The sequence below is a fragment of the Periplaneta americana genome, chromosome 7 (assembly GCF_040183065.1).
Source record: "Periplaneta americana isolate PAMFEO1 chromosome 7, P.americana_PAMFEO1_priV1, whole genome shotgun sequence".
NCBI classification, from domain to species: Eukaryota; Metazoa; Arthropoda; class Insecta; order Blattodea; family Blattidae; genus Periplaneta; species Periplaneta americana.
The window spans coordinates 136,444,791-136,462,182 of record NC_091123.1 but is presented as its reverse complement, the minus strand read 5'-3'; the positions used below and the strand labels follow the sequence as shown (position 1 = coordinate 136,462,182).

Below are 17,392 nucleotides of genomic sequence, written 5' to 3'. Positions count from 1 at the left end.
AAATCTGTACTTTACTAACAATTTCAAATTAGTGTAACTCTGAAAATACTGAAATTAGGACACATGTTTATATGACATTTTTTGTTCAGAATGTCTTCAGAAATAAGCTCCGTAAGTGACGGTAAATCCTCGTGAATCACCCTGTATATGCTTGTATGTACAGACCATTCGATTCAGGTCTGGGCTGAGAAAGCCAGATCACAGTCAAGTGATGTTGTGCTACTTCAATTCAAGGCCATATAATGCATATGTGTGCAGTTCAAGATGTATCGTTACTGTTAGTGTTCTTTCGAATGTTATTTCAATGTGTCTCTATTAAATTAGATTATTAAACAATTGAAATGCCAGTTGAAAAGTTCACTCCAGATCAAAGAGTTTTGTTTCTGATACATACTATATTTACTCGCATAATTTTCCTTCTTTTTCTAAAACTTCAGAGGCAAAAATGGAAGAGGGGTGAAATTACACGAGGACTACAAAATATCGAGAATAATCTGGTCATAACGAACATCAAACAATTCATGTGATAATTAAATTAATATCTGATACTACAGTAGAGCATCGGTTAACCGAAAGCATTCCAGTCGGAAAATTTTTAATTTGTGCGTGTGCCATGTAGAAGTTTTACTAGCGCTGTTTGCGAGATTTAGCAGCAAAAAAAAAAAAAAAAAAAAAAAAAATTTTTTTTGGATTTCTTTTCCTAAACTGTAGGCCTACTTTAATGGCCGTTTTGAACTTGTCATACTAGGCTCGTCAGTTTTCTGTGTTATTTGTAAGATGTGTGATACAAAATATATACTGTATGTGCAGTTTTGTGTTTAATATCAGTGTTTTTTCTTTCATACTGCTCCTATGACATCGGTACAATTTGTTTTCGTAAATTATCGATTATCTGAAAAATCAATTATCCGAACACCCCCCGTCCCCAGTTAATTTGGATAATCGATGCTCTACTGTAAATAGATACAAATATATACAGTTAGAATAACTGTCATGAATAATTTTGTTCTTTTTTTTTTGGTACTGCTTTATGTCAATTCTAATGCCTATAACCTGACCTTGACTAATCTCGGATTATGGTGTTGATTGAACTTCATGCATAAAATATTCTTATCAAAATTAATTTGTTAATTACGCAAACAAAATGAATGTACAGAAATCAAATTCAGATCATGTTCTGTATCATCAGAAGAATCATGGACGTTTTTCATTATAGAAGAGATAAATAATGACCTTGAGATTCATGCTTATTTTTTCGATTACTTGAAATCTTCACAAAGGACTCCTTTGAAGGGAAAAGAGAGTGTTCAGTTTTGTTTAATGTAAGAGGAGAGAAATTACGAAAGTAAAATAAAATTCAGGAAAATATGTCCTAAAAATCTTGGGGGAAGGGAGCAAATAACGCAATTAAATATGGTACTGGTATGTGAAAACTGACTCATGTCGAGACATGTGTAGGCAATTTAGAAATTCTTTGGCATTACAGATTGAAATTGTCACGTGCCTCATTGGCCCACACCAGAGCTGAACGCACTATTTATTAGAGATTCTGAGGCTAGTAGCATCTTCCCTTGCCACTCAACTGAAGCCTTCTGTCCTGTGCATCCACAATTCTCAAGTCTCTCTTATTCATAGCTTCTATCATTTCATTGTTCTGCATCCTCTTCAGTCTGCTTATCCTTCTTCCTGGAGGTTGTCGATGGTGAATTTGTTTAGGTCAGGTTTTCCTGAAATTCTCATTAGATGGCCAAATCTTATTTTCTTAACAGAGTCTCTTCAGCCTTAATTCTCTGCCTAATTCCTTGATTTGTTGCATGTTTCAGCCTAGAAACTCTTGCACATCGTCTCAAATAATCCCTTTCCACATGCAGTATTCTTGTTTTGCAATATTCAGTTGTTGTCCGTACTTCACTTCCAGACACTCTAAACTATAAATTTTTACCAATATATTTTAAAATTAATATTTTTATCACTGTTAATTATATTGTCTATGCTCCATATCCTGTTCCAGCTTAATAATGGTAACATACTTAATGATAGCATATTATCCTGTAAACTGAAAATTAACGTGATTATAACAGAAGCTGGTGAATGAATATGTTTGCACGTCACCTCTTTTTTTGTTCTAATATTTCGTATTTTTTAAGCCCAGGACTTTATTCCCAAATGACAACCACTATAGTTTTCATATTCTATATTTTGTCGCTGAAAATTGTTCTGTATTATTATTGTTATACATTAGTATTATTTTCATACTCATACAAATATTTAAGTATGTATTTTTATATCCCATCCATTCATAACATTGTGTAATAAACTATAAAGTGAATTATTTTTCTTAGTCGTTATATTAATGTATGGTAGAGTTTTCTCATTTTATGAAGTACATCACTTGTGAAGTTCAGACCTGTCTTCGGACAGTTGACCAAATAACAACAAGAAGATAAGAGTATTATGTTGCATAGGGATGTACGAGTATTTTGGACTTTTTCAATTTCTGGTGAGGAAATGATTTAATAAGGTTCTCCGAATTGCTATACCGGTACAGTAAAACCCTTTTACAATGTGGGGGTTGGGGACATGTTCCTTCCCCCCATCCCCGAATTAAAAAAGATATTGTGCTAAAAAGCTACATTGCTGTCTGGTGAACACATACAGACTGTCCAAGAAGTCCCAATATACCTTTTGTTATATTTCGCAAATGCCTCAATTACGAATTTTCAGAATAACGAAATAATTTTTTAGTCCCAGCCTTTTTACGATTAATTTACATGTTAAAAATCTTCAGTTTAAAGAACGCATAAGTAACGAACTACTGGGTGTTCATTTCAAAGTGTGTCATGACGTCACTGTTGATGAGTCAGCGATTTGAAGCGAGTTTCAGCTTTTGTGTCAGAGAAGTTGCTTATTAATCAAGGCATTTGATCTGAACTTGAGAACGTGTACGGTATAACTTGAACGTCGTAGCAACAGATGGTGGTCTGTATGGTCTATGTGCTACCATAACCTCTTTCGAACTGTGTTTTGCACGGGCAAGTCGTACATCGGTTGCATACAGCAACATTCCACAATACAAATCAGATGCTCTGTGTCCATGTTGATCGTCGAAGTTAATGTCAACAAATACATAAGTAATCGTCTTAACCCTCTCCACATATCCTGACAGTAAGAAAAAACTCACCTCAGTACATGTTTCCAAACAGTTCACATTCCTGCCACTACCGGCGTTACCGTACGTATCGGTAAGTACTCTTCTGAATGAACCCCGTACTTGCTAGGCAACTTCTCTGGCAGATAAGTAATACACCTCTGCGGAAGTGTAGGAAGATTGAATTCTCTAGGCTCATCGGCTAGCCACATGACGGCATACAGCGAGCCATGACACACTTTGAACTGAACACGCAGTATTCAGTTTAACATAATAATAATTCATCCTGCTACGAAAAATAAAAAAAAGTGTTATTTTAACGACATTAGACCTTATAAGCAATTAAAAATTACTGAAAATAAATTCGAAAGAAAATAAAATGAGATATCACTAGGCATTGATCACCCTTGGTTTGAGTGAGTTATCTGAAAATGCTCTTCCGTAGACACTATTGTTGTGGTTTGAATTTATATTTAAATTAAGTTTAATAAAATCGAATTTTCAAAGGCAGTTTCTTTATAAACATTGTTCAGGAAAGAAGTAAAGAAGCAGGTGTGGTATAAAAAAAAGACAAAGCAGTTTTCGCTAGACAAGAAGAGAAAAATCATTAAAGAAGCAGACAGAGGAGAGAAGAAAAGCGAAGTCGCAAGAAAATATGACTTAAGTGCATTAACACTTTCAACATTTCTCAAAGACAGAGTAAAAATTGAGAAAAGTATTGAATCTGACGCCATTAGATCTCAAAGAAAGAAGATAAGTGCCGCCAGTGAAGAGTGAACAGTGCTGCTTTACTACATAAGTAGGGTAAGTTAAACTGTTAAAATAATACATATTACTGTATCAATATTTCAAGTGATTGATTCAGAACCCGATCTCGTAGATCATAATATTTCGAGAAATTGATTCGACAAGATGGCTGTAAATATAACAATGCCTAATCTATGTCGGTAACCCTGTTCAATGCATTTTTTGCTCTGTAAAACTTCGCACTTCCGATCAACAATGAAGAATAATGATAAAACTGAAATAATTATCACAAATTGTTAAATTAAATTTGAAATGTTCAAAACATGTTATACAATGCCAATAAATGTGTATTTTCTTGAATTATAAAGTTTATAAATATTCCATTACCTAATAATGAATATAAAACTACCTCACATTGTCACTCAATATAAATTCTAATGAGCCATATTTATGTTACAAGCAGTATCACAGTTAACATCTGACCAACAGATATGGTTCGCTCTTGTTACGGTATGGTAAATTTCCAGTGTTGTTTATTCAATATACTTTCCCAAGAGAGTTATCACTTTCTTTTAAGTTTACTGTGTAATGTTTTCGTTGTAATGTCTGGGAGGGAACGCGACAGAGGTAGAAAATTCGAATGAGGCCATTTAAAAAGGAAAAAACTGGCAGCGACAGAGCAATTGAGGAAGCAGTTATGCGATTCAGTGTTGAAATATATTAAGATCTACGAAACAGTGCCGTAACTTAGCATTCTGAGAGAAGTGACGATATGACCCTTCTACAAATAAATGTGAGTACAATCATCTAATGAAAGTAATATAAACAGTGACAGTGGTAGTGCATCTTCCAATGAAAACGTTAATGCAGCAGGTTCAATTAGTGAAATATGCACTTTTGATAGCTCTGATCCTAGCAATTGGCCGCATCCAATTCAGGACAAGAAAAGGCTGCAGATTGTCGAAAAAGAACTCTTTGAGAAGAAAATGCTGTGTCGTAATTTTAACAGTAGCATTGAAAAATTAAGAAAAAATCTTTTCATAAAAGAATTCAATTCATTTTCCCTGGAAAATGGTATGTGATGGGGCAATTTGGATTTTAAATTCAGATTTAGGGCACACATATTAGTGCTATTCACCTATTTTTATTTTGAAGCAAGATAAAAAGTCAAAATTTGTTGTTCAATGTTATGGTACATTAAAATACGAATTTCAATTTTTTATATGTATCAATACGTTTCTAGTGACCGCTGAATTCCTATATAGCCTATGTACTGTATTTTGAAATCTAAATGGTATATTTATAGGGTGGAAGTGAAATAACCTTGCAGATTGAAAGGGAAGATAGGATACATTGAAATTAATAAAAAATCCATATTACATTTTGTGATTAAATGAACAGTTAGTCAGAAAATTAAGTTTGAAGTTTCAGCAGTCCGGCAACATTGCCACTAACACACTCTACTCGTGATACAGATGTAAGAGGTCAACGAACTCGATGTGTCTCGGTAGGTTAGCTACTCTCTGCAGCGACGTTGTAACTTGTTCGCATGTGCAGTGGCTACAAATTAGAGGTTTTTAAAAATTAAATTTACATGAAAACAGTCCACACTATTCAAATACGCCAGAGGGATAAATTATTCTTTATTAAATTTCCTATCGATATGGACAAAAATCACGACCCTATTACCGAATAAGAGGTTACACATTTGGAGAAAAAACTTTTTTCTGAAAAAAAAAAAACTATGAACTTTTCACCAATATTATATACAGGGAGATCATTTTATTTTTACTTCAATTTTTATTGTATCTGAGTTTTTTAATGTACTTCACTCCCACGCCCTCTACTAATGAAGTTCCAACTGTCCTCCACACAGAACCATATAGTAAACAGTACTGAGTGAGTATAATACATTCCAGAAATATGTTCGCGTTTTCCAGTAACGAAAGAGCTTTCAATATTGCATCATAATTTCGCACAGGTACTGTCGTCCGTTTGCCTACGTCGCATCTCGATTTCCCCCACCTGCTTCTGCTCGCCCCTCTATAAAGGCTAGTGGCTAGGCTGTCTTAGCTCTTTTCTGAAAACATTAATTTCTGTTAGGAATTGGACGTCTAAATAATATTATACAACTGTTTCAAATAAATAAAAGGGCCTCGTTAAGTAACTGTCACGTGATTTCCCCCCTTCCTACGATCCTGCGACATAACCACTTGGACGGACAGTAGATAGCATGTCTGAGTAATTTTATCTGTGCAGGTCGGGCAGAAGTGAAGATTGAATTTACAGTACGCGAGGTACTCTTTTGTAGAGTAGGTACAGAATTATTTCAACATGAGTTACTAGTACGAAGGACGAAACTGGTAATTGGAATTAGATGCAGTAGTCTATAGTGCGATAATATGCACAAAAGAGCTGAAGCCTGTATCGAAATGAACGGCCACCATTTTCAAAAATGTGTTTAAATATTCATATTATGATTTTTTTTCACTTTAACTTCATTCTCTATATTGTACGCTAATGTGGTGTATACCGTATAATATACACTGTATAATGAATACGTTTGGGTGGATAACTGAGTTCGTGAGTAAAAACACTTATTGTTAATATTGTACTGTATTTTGATTAAACAAAAACCTAATGAAAATTATCAAACTCAGAATTGTGATATTTTCTAGTTTACGTAAATGGATGAACTACTTTTCTTCCCTCCTATAGCTAGTAAAGTGATTTGTTTGTATTTTACGCCAGTATCATCTAACTCCAGTCGTGCAAGGGGTAGCAAACTGTGTTTCTGATTCTCAACCGTTAATACAAAGGTATAGCCAGGTTAATAATAAAAATGTTAGTAAAAATAAAATGATGTCCCGGTAGTTTTGTGTTACTTACAACATGAGCTATTCGCCCTGAAAATCGGTAAGACTAATCTATACTCTTATCTGAATAAGTTTTAGATCCTAGACATATAATTCCTCTGACACATTTATTTAAAAAAAATGCGAACTGTATCAAACTGTTTAATTTTTCGCTTCATTTTACTTAAAAAAACAGGAACAGAGTCTAATAACAATATTATATTCCATGTAGATTATTTTCAAATTAATTAAATCGTAGATACTGTGAATAAATTCATAGCCATGATTTAACAGGACTATGATAAAATCCGTCCAATAATTTAGGAGAAATCGCTCTATGCTGACAAAAGCCGCATTTTCGTATCAAGTATACTGAAAACGTGGATTTGCATAGAAACCGAGATATATATATATATATATATATATATATATATATATTTTTTTTTTTTTTTTTTTTTTTTTTTTTTGTAGAATCGCAATATTAAGCAGCTACTGGTTTCTTTCGGTTTATACTACGTTTAACTAGAAAGAAAATAGTGAAGTTTGAACCTTCTCTTGATACAAATCGAATAAGAGTTGCATCTCTCAGAGCCCTACCTCAACTGTAACCCTGCTATTCTGTCTTTACCGTCTAAATGTATTGCACGACGGTAGTTAAGATTGTATAACCAGTCTTGCATTTATGTCTGCTGGATTACAAAATGTGCTCCGAGGGAAGCGAACCGGCGCCTCGTCACACTCCAGTAGATTCTGTACGTGCTCACGGCTCACTGCATCATTACGAGTTTTTAGATGGCCGGATTAGCAGAGGCGGACTAATCTATTGTCTCCGAGGTCATCAAATTAGATTACTCGTAGGCTCTTTCTTGTGGCGCTATGTCAAGGATCTCAGTCAAAAGCGCGTGAAGACGACGTGATTACGTATGCTAGGACTGCACGGTGGACGAGTGACTACTGACATTGTCAGTAACCCTTACTGGTTCAATACTCCGAGCGAAACTAAATCTCAGACTGGGACAAGTAAAAAAATTGTGTGCGGTTACAGGACAATAATGTAGAATGATAATAAGACACAACATTTTGCATATAGAGAGTTCGGAGTTTAGAAAATACTATTGGGCAGTGCGTACGCAGAATTTTGTCGTTATTAAAATTGTTTACATCATCATCATCATCATCATCATCATCATCATCATCATCAGAGCCCGGATGTTTAGGCATTTATTTTGGTTAAAATGGGCAGGCATGTAGGCAGTAAAAATAGTAAAAATAGGCAGTGAAATAGGCATTTATTATTCACGGAAGCAGACAAAAAATAGACAGCATTTATTATTCATGGAAACAGACAAAAATAGACAGATATTTAATAAATTATCCCATACGATACTCATTTTCCTTGGTTACATGTCACAACAAGATGCTTTTTTAAGTTGTCAACTGTCATAGTGAGCCGTCTGTCAGAGAGAACGTTTTTCATGGCGGAAAAAGATCTTTCAACTTCTACTGAAATGATTGGAGCAAACTTAAAACAACTTATTTTAGAAGGACTGTCTCTACTTCCTTTCAGAGATTGGGAAAAACCGACAGTGTATTGTCTCAAAAAGAGGGGTGTGAGAAGGGATTAGAGACTTCAAAGTACGCGTGACTTGTGCGTGCAAGCGACAACAGTAACGGGACCTGGAGACTTGCTTTTAATATTTCCCTCATCCCCTTTTGTTTCGCTGGTAAAGCCCGAAGAGACCTGAGCACTGAGGGTTATACTGTTCAAACATCTTTGTTAAGTGACATAAAAGATGGAATCGGTAGGGGACAAAATTTACGACTTCTTGGAAACATATGAAGACATTATTACAAAAACAGCCCTAATCATTTTTAATGAAATTGAGTTAAGGACACATTTGCTACTATTTCAAATGTTTATAGACTCCAAAAATGACACATGTCAAGTGCAATAGCCACAAGGATAAACACCAGATGTACGGAAACAGCTGACATGTGCTCTATTTATTTTTATAGTTATGAAAAATAGCAATTTTGATTGTTTTTGTAATAATGTCTTCATATATATTGCAGGAGAATAAGATTCTCAGCAAATATTTGTGTGAAGTGAATGTATATTTTTAATTTGTACAACCGTTATTTTTATTTTTATTTATATAATTTATGTGCGGTTTATTTATTTTTATTGGGTTATTTTACGACGCTGTATCAGCATTATTTAGCGTCTGAATGAAATGAAGCTGATAATGCGGTGAAATGAGTCCGGAGTCCAGCACCGAAAGTTACACAGCATTTGCTCGTATTGGGTTGAGGGAAAACCCTGGAAAAAACCTCAACCAGGTAACTTGCCCCGATCGAGATTCGAACCCGGGCCACCTGGTTTCGCGGCCAGACGCGCTGACCGTTACTCCACAGGTGTGGATTGTGCGGTTTATTTTAAATGCATAAGATATGAAAATGTACAATAACGGCATAAAAAGGCATTTAACCTTTAAAAAAAAGGCAACGGGAGCTAAAATAGACGAAAAAGGCAAAATAAAAATTGGACCTGTCGTCCCCAAATGTGTGAAAAAGCATTTATCTCTAATAGATCCGTCATACATACACTCAGATTAAAAATGGCATTTTGCCTAACATTCGGGCTCTAATCATCATCATCATCATCAGCTGAGTTTTCATAGGGGGATGTGAAACTAGTTCCGGGAAGAACGTTCATCGTCACGCTGCAGCTGAGAAGAAACATTTGGGAATGTGAAATGTTCACTAACCTCGCGAGTATTATTACGCGACTTTTCTCTAAAAATTGAGCTTTGCGGTCGCTTAGACATATCAAAGAACCCGGAACGATAATGTGAAGTTTGTATTAAAAATATGAACTGTCAAATGCACAAAACGTTAAACGAACGTTTCACAATAAAGTCAGAACTCAAACTAACGCGGATGAATACCACTCTTAAAATTAATTTAAAATCGACAATGCACAATATTTAAAAATAACTCCACTGCAGAACTGTCAAAACATCCTTTTCAATATGTTTCATAACAAGTTAAATTTCATACTGTGTCCGCTTCATTTTATTACAAGGTCGGTACTAGGCGGTATGTCTCTCTATAATAAAGATAGCATTGTTATAATTCGAACGTGCCGCAGCACCAAGCAAAGGGATTATATTGAAGGAGAATAGGACAATGGCTTATGTCGATGTAGATTTTGTTACTCTGACAGTGAAAAAGTAGAGAAACGATTATGGATTCAAAAACACTTAAATCTAAATGTGTCTTTTTTTTTTTTTTTCAAAAAGTTCAAGGGGGGATTTCAAGCCCCTGTAGCTGATGAAATGTGAAGAATTACGGACAGCCATTTTAAACACGTGTTATAGTACCTAATCTAATAAAAGGGCTCCTCAAATTCAGACTTTTTTGGGAGCGTTTTTATTAATTTCCTATCTTTCGTGTTGGAAGCTATTCTTTCGTATTTAAAATTTTCTTTACAGTAGGCTACTAACTGATTTTGGGAAATTCTCTTGTTAGGTGCAAACCTAATGTCGTGCTAACAATATGTTACTGATATTTCGTCACGTGTTCGTCTAATGTGAGGTCGGAAAGCCCAAAAAAAATGGTTTAAAGGCAAAACTCGTCAAGAATATTAAAAACATTCATTATTTAAATTACTAGTCTGATATTTCATAGGAATTTTGTGACGAATTAGATATGAAAAGGCGGATGTCGAATACAGAATTGCTTTCAACATTATAATATGCGAACTGTTCTAACACAACAATAAAATGTTAGCATAATCAGAAACTAATCTTGTCTTTCTTTCGTCTGTGGCAAAGGTCCAGCTTGGCGCCCCTCTCCTAATTCCTTTCCCCACGATCGCACGCGCGAACACACATCGCCGTGGGTTGTCCTGTTGTTGGTATTCATCTCCATTCAACACTCTGGGCATTTGCTACGCCAGCCTCCCCTCCCCTAGATTCGTCTCGGCACAATAAATGTTTAAGATACCTTAGCGCATTAATTACAAATTCTTCATGTTTAAAATAAATTTCAATACAAAAATAGCACGTTTTCTGTTAAATATGATAATTCCATTGTTGACACTGAAACCATATAGTAAATTTTCGTTGAAGAAATATCAAAACAATCATCATTTGTTCCGTTTAAGACAGAGATGTCAAAGCGCCTGTATTACGTGCTCATACTACAAGCAATACAAATACAAGAAGGTTCACTTTTTAGCAAGATGAAGTACAATTGGACGGAGTTGCGCAATAAGAGACCAAGCGCCAGAAACCTGTTTCGAGATATTGGCCATTGAAATAAATCTGTTTTTTTTTTATAAAACATTTTATGCAAGAAGTATTATAACATTCATATATACCAGGGGCGAATGCTAGTCACAAAAGTCAGGCTTGCTCTTTTATTCATAGGGGAAGATGGGAGGATATAATAATTCATATTTAATAAAAATAATCAGACCCACATACCCTAAATAATTTATTTTATAATTATGAAATCATTATGAGTCATAGATCATATTCGCTTATCAGATGTAGAACTTCGATATAATATAACAAACATGGCCAACAAAACAGTTTATTTAGTTTTTTTTTTTTTCGACCCTGCCAACCGATGCATATTGCTGTGTTGAGATGCATTGAACGAGCGCACATGTTTCTCTATAATGTATGTCTTCTCTTGAATAGTTCTTCGGGAAAATGGATTTAATAATAAGGTTTCAATAACACACAATTCCGAACTCATTGCAATACTTCAAATTAATGTTTAAGAATTAATAATACATGCAGCAGCTAACACATGCAGTCCGCTCATACAACTACATTGCACTCGCAAATCACAGCACATCCCCGCTGTCAATACTGCTCTGTGTAACGTTAATAGTCGTTGGTGTAGCTCTCGGACCAGAGCTTCAAACAACATATAACAGAAGCATGTGCGCCTAGGACGGACTACGGAGGAAGGCACTTGCGCGCGCATCATATTCTCGCTATTTCTACGTCTTTCCTGTAGCTCCGAGAAACGAGCAAGCGTTGCGATACTTGCGGTGTGCAAACTGCGGATGGTATTACGCCTATACAATGTTCCAAAAATCAAAATAAATTTTAATGTACGTAATCCCATTTTGAGAAATACACATTCTACGAAAATATTGGGCTTGCGCAGCAAGCATAGCATGCCCTGAGAAATCGCCCCTGATATATACTATTACAAAAAAGAACACAAATAATAGCAAAAAAGGCTAACCTATTTTTAATAAGAGACCAGCAGTTGAATTAATATTCCAAAGCAAAATAAATAAATAAATAAATAAATAAATAAATAAATAAATAAATTTTATGCAATAAACGAATTTTTGCTTATAAATAGGAGCAAAATTCAGATAACGCATTCTTGATTTTTTCCGAGTTAAATTAGCCTGTCATCAACAGATCTGTGCAAATATCTCATCCCCTAAAGGGGAACTAACAGAAAATAATAGATATAATATGAACAACAGTTTGTGGTGACTTTTGGCCAACGTTTGGAGAGGTTTTGATCTTCACTTGTGTCCCTAACGTGAGTGAAGGACATATTTCTATGGTGCACGGTAAAAAAAGGACATACCGTACATCATAAATAGCAAGTTTTCAGTGGAGCAAAAGCAAAGTTTTAAATGAGACCAGTAGCATTATGATGGCCTGTAAATCTGATACTCTACATCATTTTGGAAGGGGATAGGCGTATGTCCGTTATACCATCTGACGAAGTATACATTTTTTGTAATCACAAGGCGGTCATAATTCAAAACCACTAATTTCTGACATACGCCCTTTTTACCGAGCACCATAGATTTAATATTATTATAATGTACTTCAGAAAACCCGTTGTGCTGTTTGCTTGGTCATTGAATAAATGCTAAAAAAAAAAAAAAAAAAAAAAAATACATTAGTTTTCAAAAACACACAATCACAAGTTATTTATTTAGACTTTAGACTTACATGCCGGAAAGTCATTCTAACTTTCCTCACGCAATGATATTGAACTGTGCATGTATTGTATTTATTTACATTCCATGGTATTCGTACATCGCTTCACAGCTAGAATATGGAATATGTCAAACGAGAAAAAAAATCTTAATAGTACTATAAAGTCTTAATTATAGTCACAGCACAGTCTACTATATACAGTCACGAAGCTTGAGTTTTGAGGGTGCTAGAAACAATAGACTGTAACGGTACTATTTTGCATTGCCTGTAATGAGGCGATATTAGCGATCCTAGTGGTGAGCAACTACCTAATGTTTGCATATTTACTACGTATTAAGCTTCGCGACTGTATATACCAGACTGTGGTCACAGCCTAGTTGAAATATATACAGAAGAGTTTTGCAACATAGTCTACTATTACAACACAAAGTTTTAGTATCAATACTTACAAGACAGAAATATTCATGAAGCATTGTTGAATGTCATAAATTCAGAATAGAAGGCGTGAGAAATTGGGTACTTCTTTAATCTGGCCCTAAATAATCTTATGTCTTGAGTTTAATTTTTTATATCCATAGAGAGGCTATCAAAAAACTTTACTGCCATATAACGCACTCCTTTTTGATAGCACGATAGACTTGCCGATGGAGCATGAAAGTAATTTTTGACGCATATTTATGCTACGAACTGTTACATTAGTTAAGAAGTTTTCACGATTACGATTTTTATACTTAAATATGAAAGATAATTCAATTGTTTATACACCTCATTCGTTTTCGCATCTTTTGTTTTCTATTGTAGCCTGGCAACCTGGATTATTATTATTATTATTATTGTTGATTAGAGCTGAAGACAATAAAGCTACAAAAACTTATTGAGCATTTCATGTAATAGTTATGTTTGTGTATTAAATTATTTTAAAATGGTGTATAACCGTCAAAAGAGAACATAAATCATCCTTATTGATTAAATTTAGGAAATTGCACAAAATAAGCTGTGTTTCCATCCTACAATCAATTGATAATAACAAAAATACAGGTTGCCAGGCAACGATAGAAGACAAAAGATGGGAAAACAAATGAATGAGGTGTATAAACAATTGAATGCTCTTTCATATTTAAGTATAAAAATATAGGGATGCCATTTGAAATTTCAAAGTGGTGGTGGCAGCTGGGGGGGGGGGGTGAAATCTAAAATGTAATTAAGCCTGGTTTCAGACTTCCCCCTCAATATCTAAATACACGTGTTTTTGTTTAAATTGAATTCAATTTAAATAATTAGTTATTTAGACTGGGAAGTTTTGAAATGAAAGCGCTGTATGTTGGTTATAGATATGTGGGATAAATCTGATATTGAATGAATTAAGGGACACGCTACTAAAATTATAAATATTAAACCTGATTCACTCTACATAAAATCTAGAGAGTAATAGCATAAAACCAGCAGGCCTTTATAATACTGTACATTCGCTTAGTTCGGGCATTAATGTAATGTGGCCCACAGTGGGAAGTAGTCACTAAATAGAACTACTCGTATAACACAAAATACACATGCAATAATTATATGGAACTCTACGTTGACTCTGCTGTATTCTGATAAGAGACTGGTTAACTCGTTTGCTTTCACACACCTACAATTTTATTATTTAAAATCCCAAATCCTGCTCAGACTTTGAGCCCAACGTAGTGACTACAACATGGCACAGATGGCAGCAATGACTTTCCTGTAGATAGTAAGCCACCACCCCACAGTTCCCTGTGTTGTGTATCTTTGCCCGGCGAGGTCTGGCGAGACGAGAAAATCAGGTTCATTCTCCTACTGTACTCAGAGCGGTAAAGGTGATATTAGGTTATATGCGAGGTACAGTTTCGAAACGAGTTTGAATTTGTGCCGAAAGCCTGTAGTTACCTCACGAAGATGGGAGGTGAGTAAATAAAATGCTTTTCTTTACGTGTTACAATATAATTCATGTGTTTCAAATGTATTTCTAACTGTAAATCAATACGTACATCAGGTCCATGTGACAATATTTTTAGGCACGCCCATTTCTTGAAATGATCTAGCCTTTTTTCCAGTTTATTATTTCAGCGTGTCTGTTAAAAATTTACCATGGATGTCTGCAAATATGTAGATCATTTTTTTTTCTCTCATTGCTGACCTATATTGATAAGGAGTTGATAGTTTGTACTGGACAAGCCGAACATGCGAATGTTGGGCACCAGCACCGTGACGTCGAGTATAATCATTGGAGGTCAATCTTGGGAGCCGGCCTTGTCCCTAGTAACCTTCAGATACGGCACAGAACGGCGTCACCAGTGCACTAGCTATAGTAGCGTCATTCAAGAAATAAATTGTCATACGTGCGGCTTGGCAGACTTCCCGCTATGGAATATAAAACCGTATTATGTACTATGTTGCCTTACCAGGGTTGCTCCGGTGCCGGAATTGTCCGGAAATATCTTAGAGAGCAGCAGCGCGTCTCGCATTTCTTTGGAAATAGTTCAGCAACGTGTTCAGGTAGAGCTGCATGCTGGGATGCTCTAATACAGGGTGAACCGTAAGTCATGTCGTTAATTTCAGGGAGTTATTCTTTGACATATTTCGAACAAAAAATTTTAATACAATTTTTCACGCTTTTGCTTCCTTTTCGAGATAATTGTTTTATATAAAACATTTCGTAGCGTGTTTTGGGAAAGCCATTGATTTAATTCCCATTATGCTCAGTCAACTTGAGAGCAGTGTATTATGATAATAAATGATAGAATGAATTTTAGTTTTGTCCTTCAAATGTGCAGAAATTTGATCCGAACAAATGTAATATTTTAATATTCGTTTTCAGAACGAGAAGTTACAAAACTAAAATTATTTTAAGAATTTATTACCATAATACACTGCTCTTAAATTTACTGACGTGAGCATACTAGGAATTCAATCAATGGCTTTCCCTAAACACACCCTGAAATGTTTCATATAAAACAATTTTTATCTCGTAAAGGAAGCAAAAACGAGCAAAATTGTATAAACTTCTTGGTTTGAAATATCTCAAAGAATAACTCCCTGAAAATAATGACATTAGTTACGATCCACTCTGTATGTTCCAAGGTAGTAAAGATAAAGTTACTCTACAATTTGTGGCTTCTCAAGCAATTAATTCTCTTAAGAATTTTTTCGGAATTTTTTTTTTTCGTGTGTTGCCGTGAATTTTTAATTGAGTAACCTAATTTAAACTTGAGAATTTATTCAAGCCAGCAATCTTAAACAAGAGTCCTGTTTACCTCCTTTCTATTTGGTCTGTGAATATTCTGTTAGTTCTTATCGGTGATCCGGAATCGTAGAATGTGGTACATTCATTGATCGGTAATTCTACAAAAGAACTAGACCAAAGGAGGCACCATTTTTTCTTTAGCAATTGCTTACTACGAATAATTTAGAGTCCTAAGCACGTGGTTTTACTTTCCGGCACGTAGTGCTTTCCACAGAATAACCTAGGACTATTGGGTCTACTGGAGAATGCGGTACGGAACTTCATGTTTGTTGATAAATTACGAGTTTTCGTAACCAGTGACAGGTTAGGTTAAGTTTGTTGAGGCTTTTGTATGCCTGGCACATATAATTAATATATTACGTCATCCCCATCTTTGTTTCGACAGTGGGGTTATACTAGAGTCTTGTTTAATTTTTATAATATCTATTTATTGTTCGTTTAAAAAAGTATGTGTTTAAAATCGCTATTAAAATCAGTTTTTGCCTTTCTGATCGTGTACAAATTTATTGACTCTTCGATCTCTCTACACACGATACCGACGTCTGATTTGTGTTGCATTATTTCATGATGAAATGACTCTGAGAGATGATGTAACTTTACAATTATACAGTACGTATATCTGAAAAAAAAAAAAAAAAAAGTTTTCGTAAGGTCGATGATCAGTGACAGGTTAGTTTGGTAATTCACAGCAGTGAATTAAAAAAAAAAATTGTTCGCACTCTTTGACAACCAACACATCAGCAAGAATGAAATCCATACATTTATTCATTTAGAACTTTTTCACAAACACATTAAAAAGAAAAGGCCTACAATTTAAAATTAATTTGAGATACTAGTAATGAAATGTAGATACCAGCCCTTATCATAATATTACAACAAATTGATCAGTGTAATGCACTTTCAAGACAACATTGATCAATTTCACTATGCTGCCATCTAGCGACTGTAAAAGAAGTCGCGTTATAATCCCGTTGGAATTGCTTGGAGTAATAGCACAACCTAGTATATACAGTCACGAAGCCCAATACCTAGTAAATATGCATCCATAGATAGTTGCTAACCACTAGAATCGCTTCTATCGCCTCATCACAGACAATGCGAAATAGTACCCGCACAGTCCATTGTTCCTAGTACCCCCATAAACTCAAGCTTTTATTTGTTTATTTATTTATTTTACGACGCTGTATCAACATCTAGGTTATTTAGCGTCTGAATGAAATGAAGGTGATAATGCCGGTGAAATGAGTCCGGGGTCCAGCACCAGCACTTGCTCGTATTGGGTTGAGGGAAAACCACGGAAAAAACCTCAGCCAGGTAACTTGCCCCGACCGGGATTCGAACCCGGGCCACCTGGTTTCGCAGCCAGACGCGCTGACCGTTACTCCAC

General features: G+C 35.1%; 1 protein-coding gene across 3 annotated transcripts in view; it reads left to right on the top strand.

Moving 5' to 3' along the window:
• The first annotated feature begins 14,500 nt into the window (after positions 1 to 14,500).
• Positions 14,501 to 17,392, top strand: part of LOC138703459 (uncharacterized) — a 185,784-nt gene continuing 182,892 nt past the window's right edge. For 2 of the 3 annotated variants that reach the window (XM_069831336.1, XM_069831335.1), the window contains exon 1: positions 14,501 to 14,664. In XM_069831336.1, coding sequence (XP_069687437.1) covers positions 14,658 to 14,664 — 7 coding nt within the window. In that variant the 5' untranslated portion in view covers positions 14,501 to 14,657. The remainder of the gene's footprint in view (positions 14,665 to 17,392) is intronic. The other variant, XM_069831337.1, reaches the window with a different exon arrangement.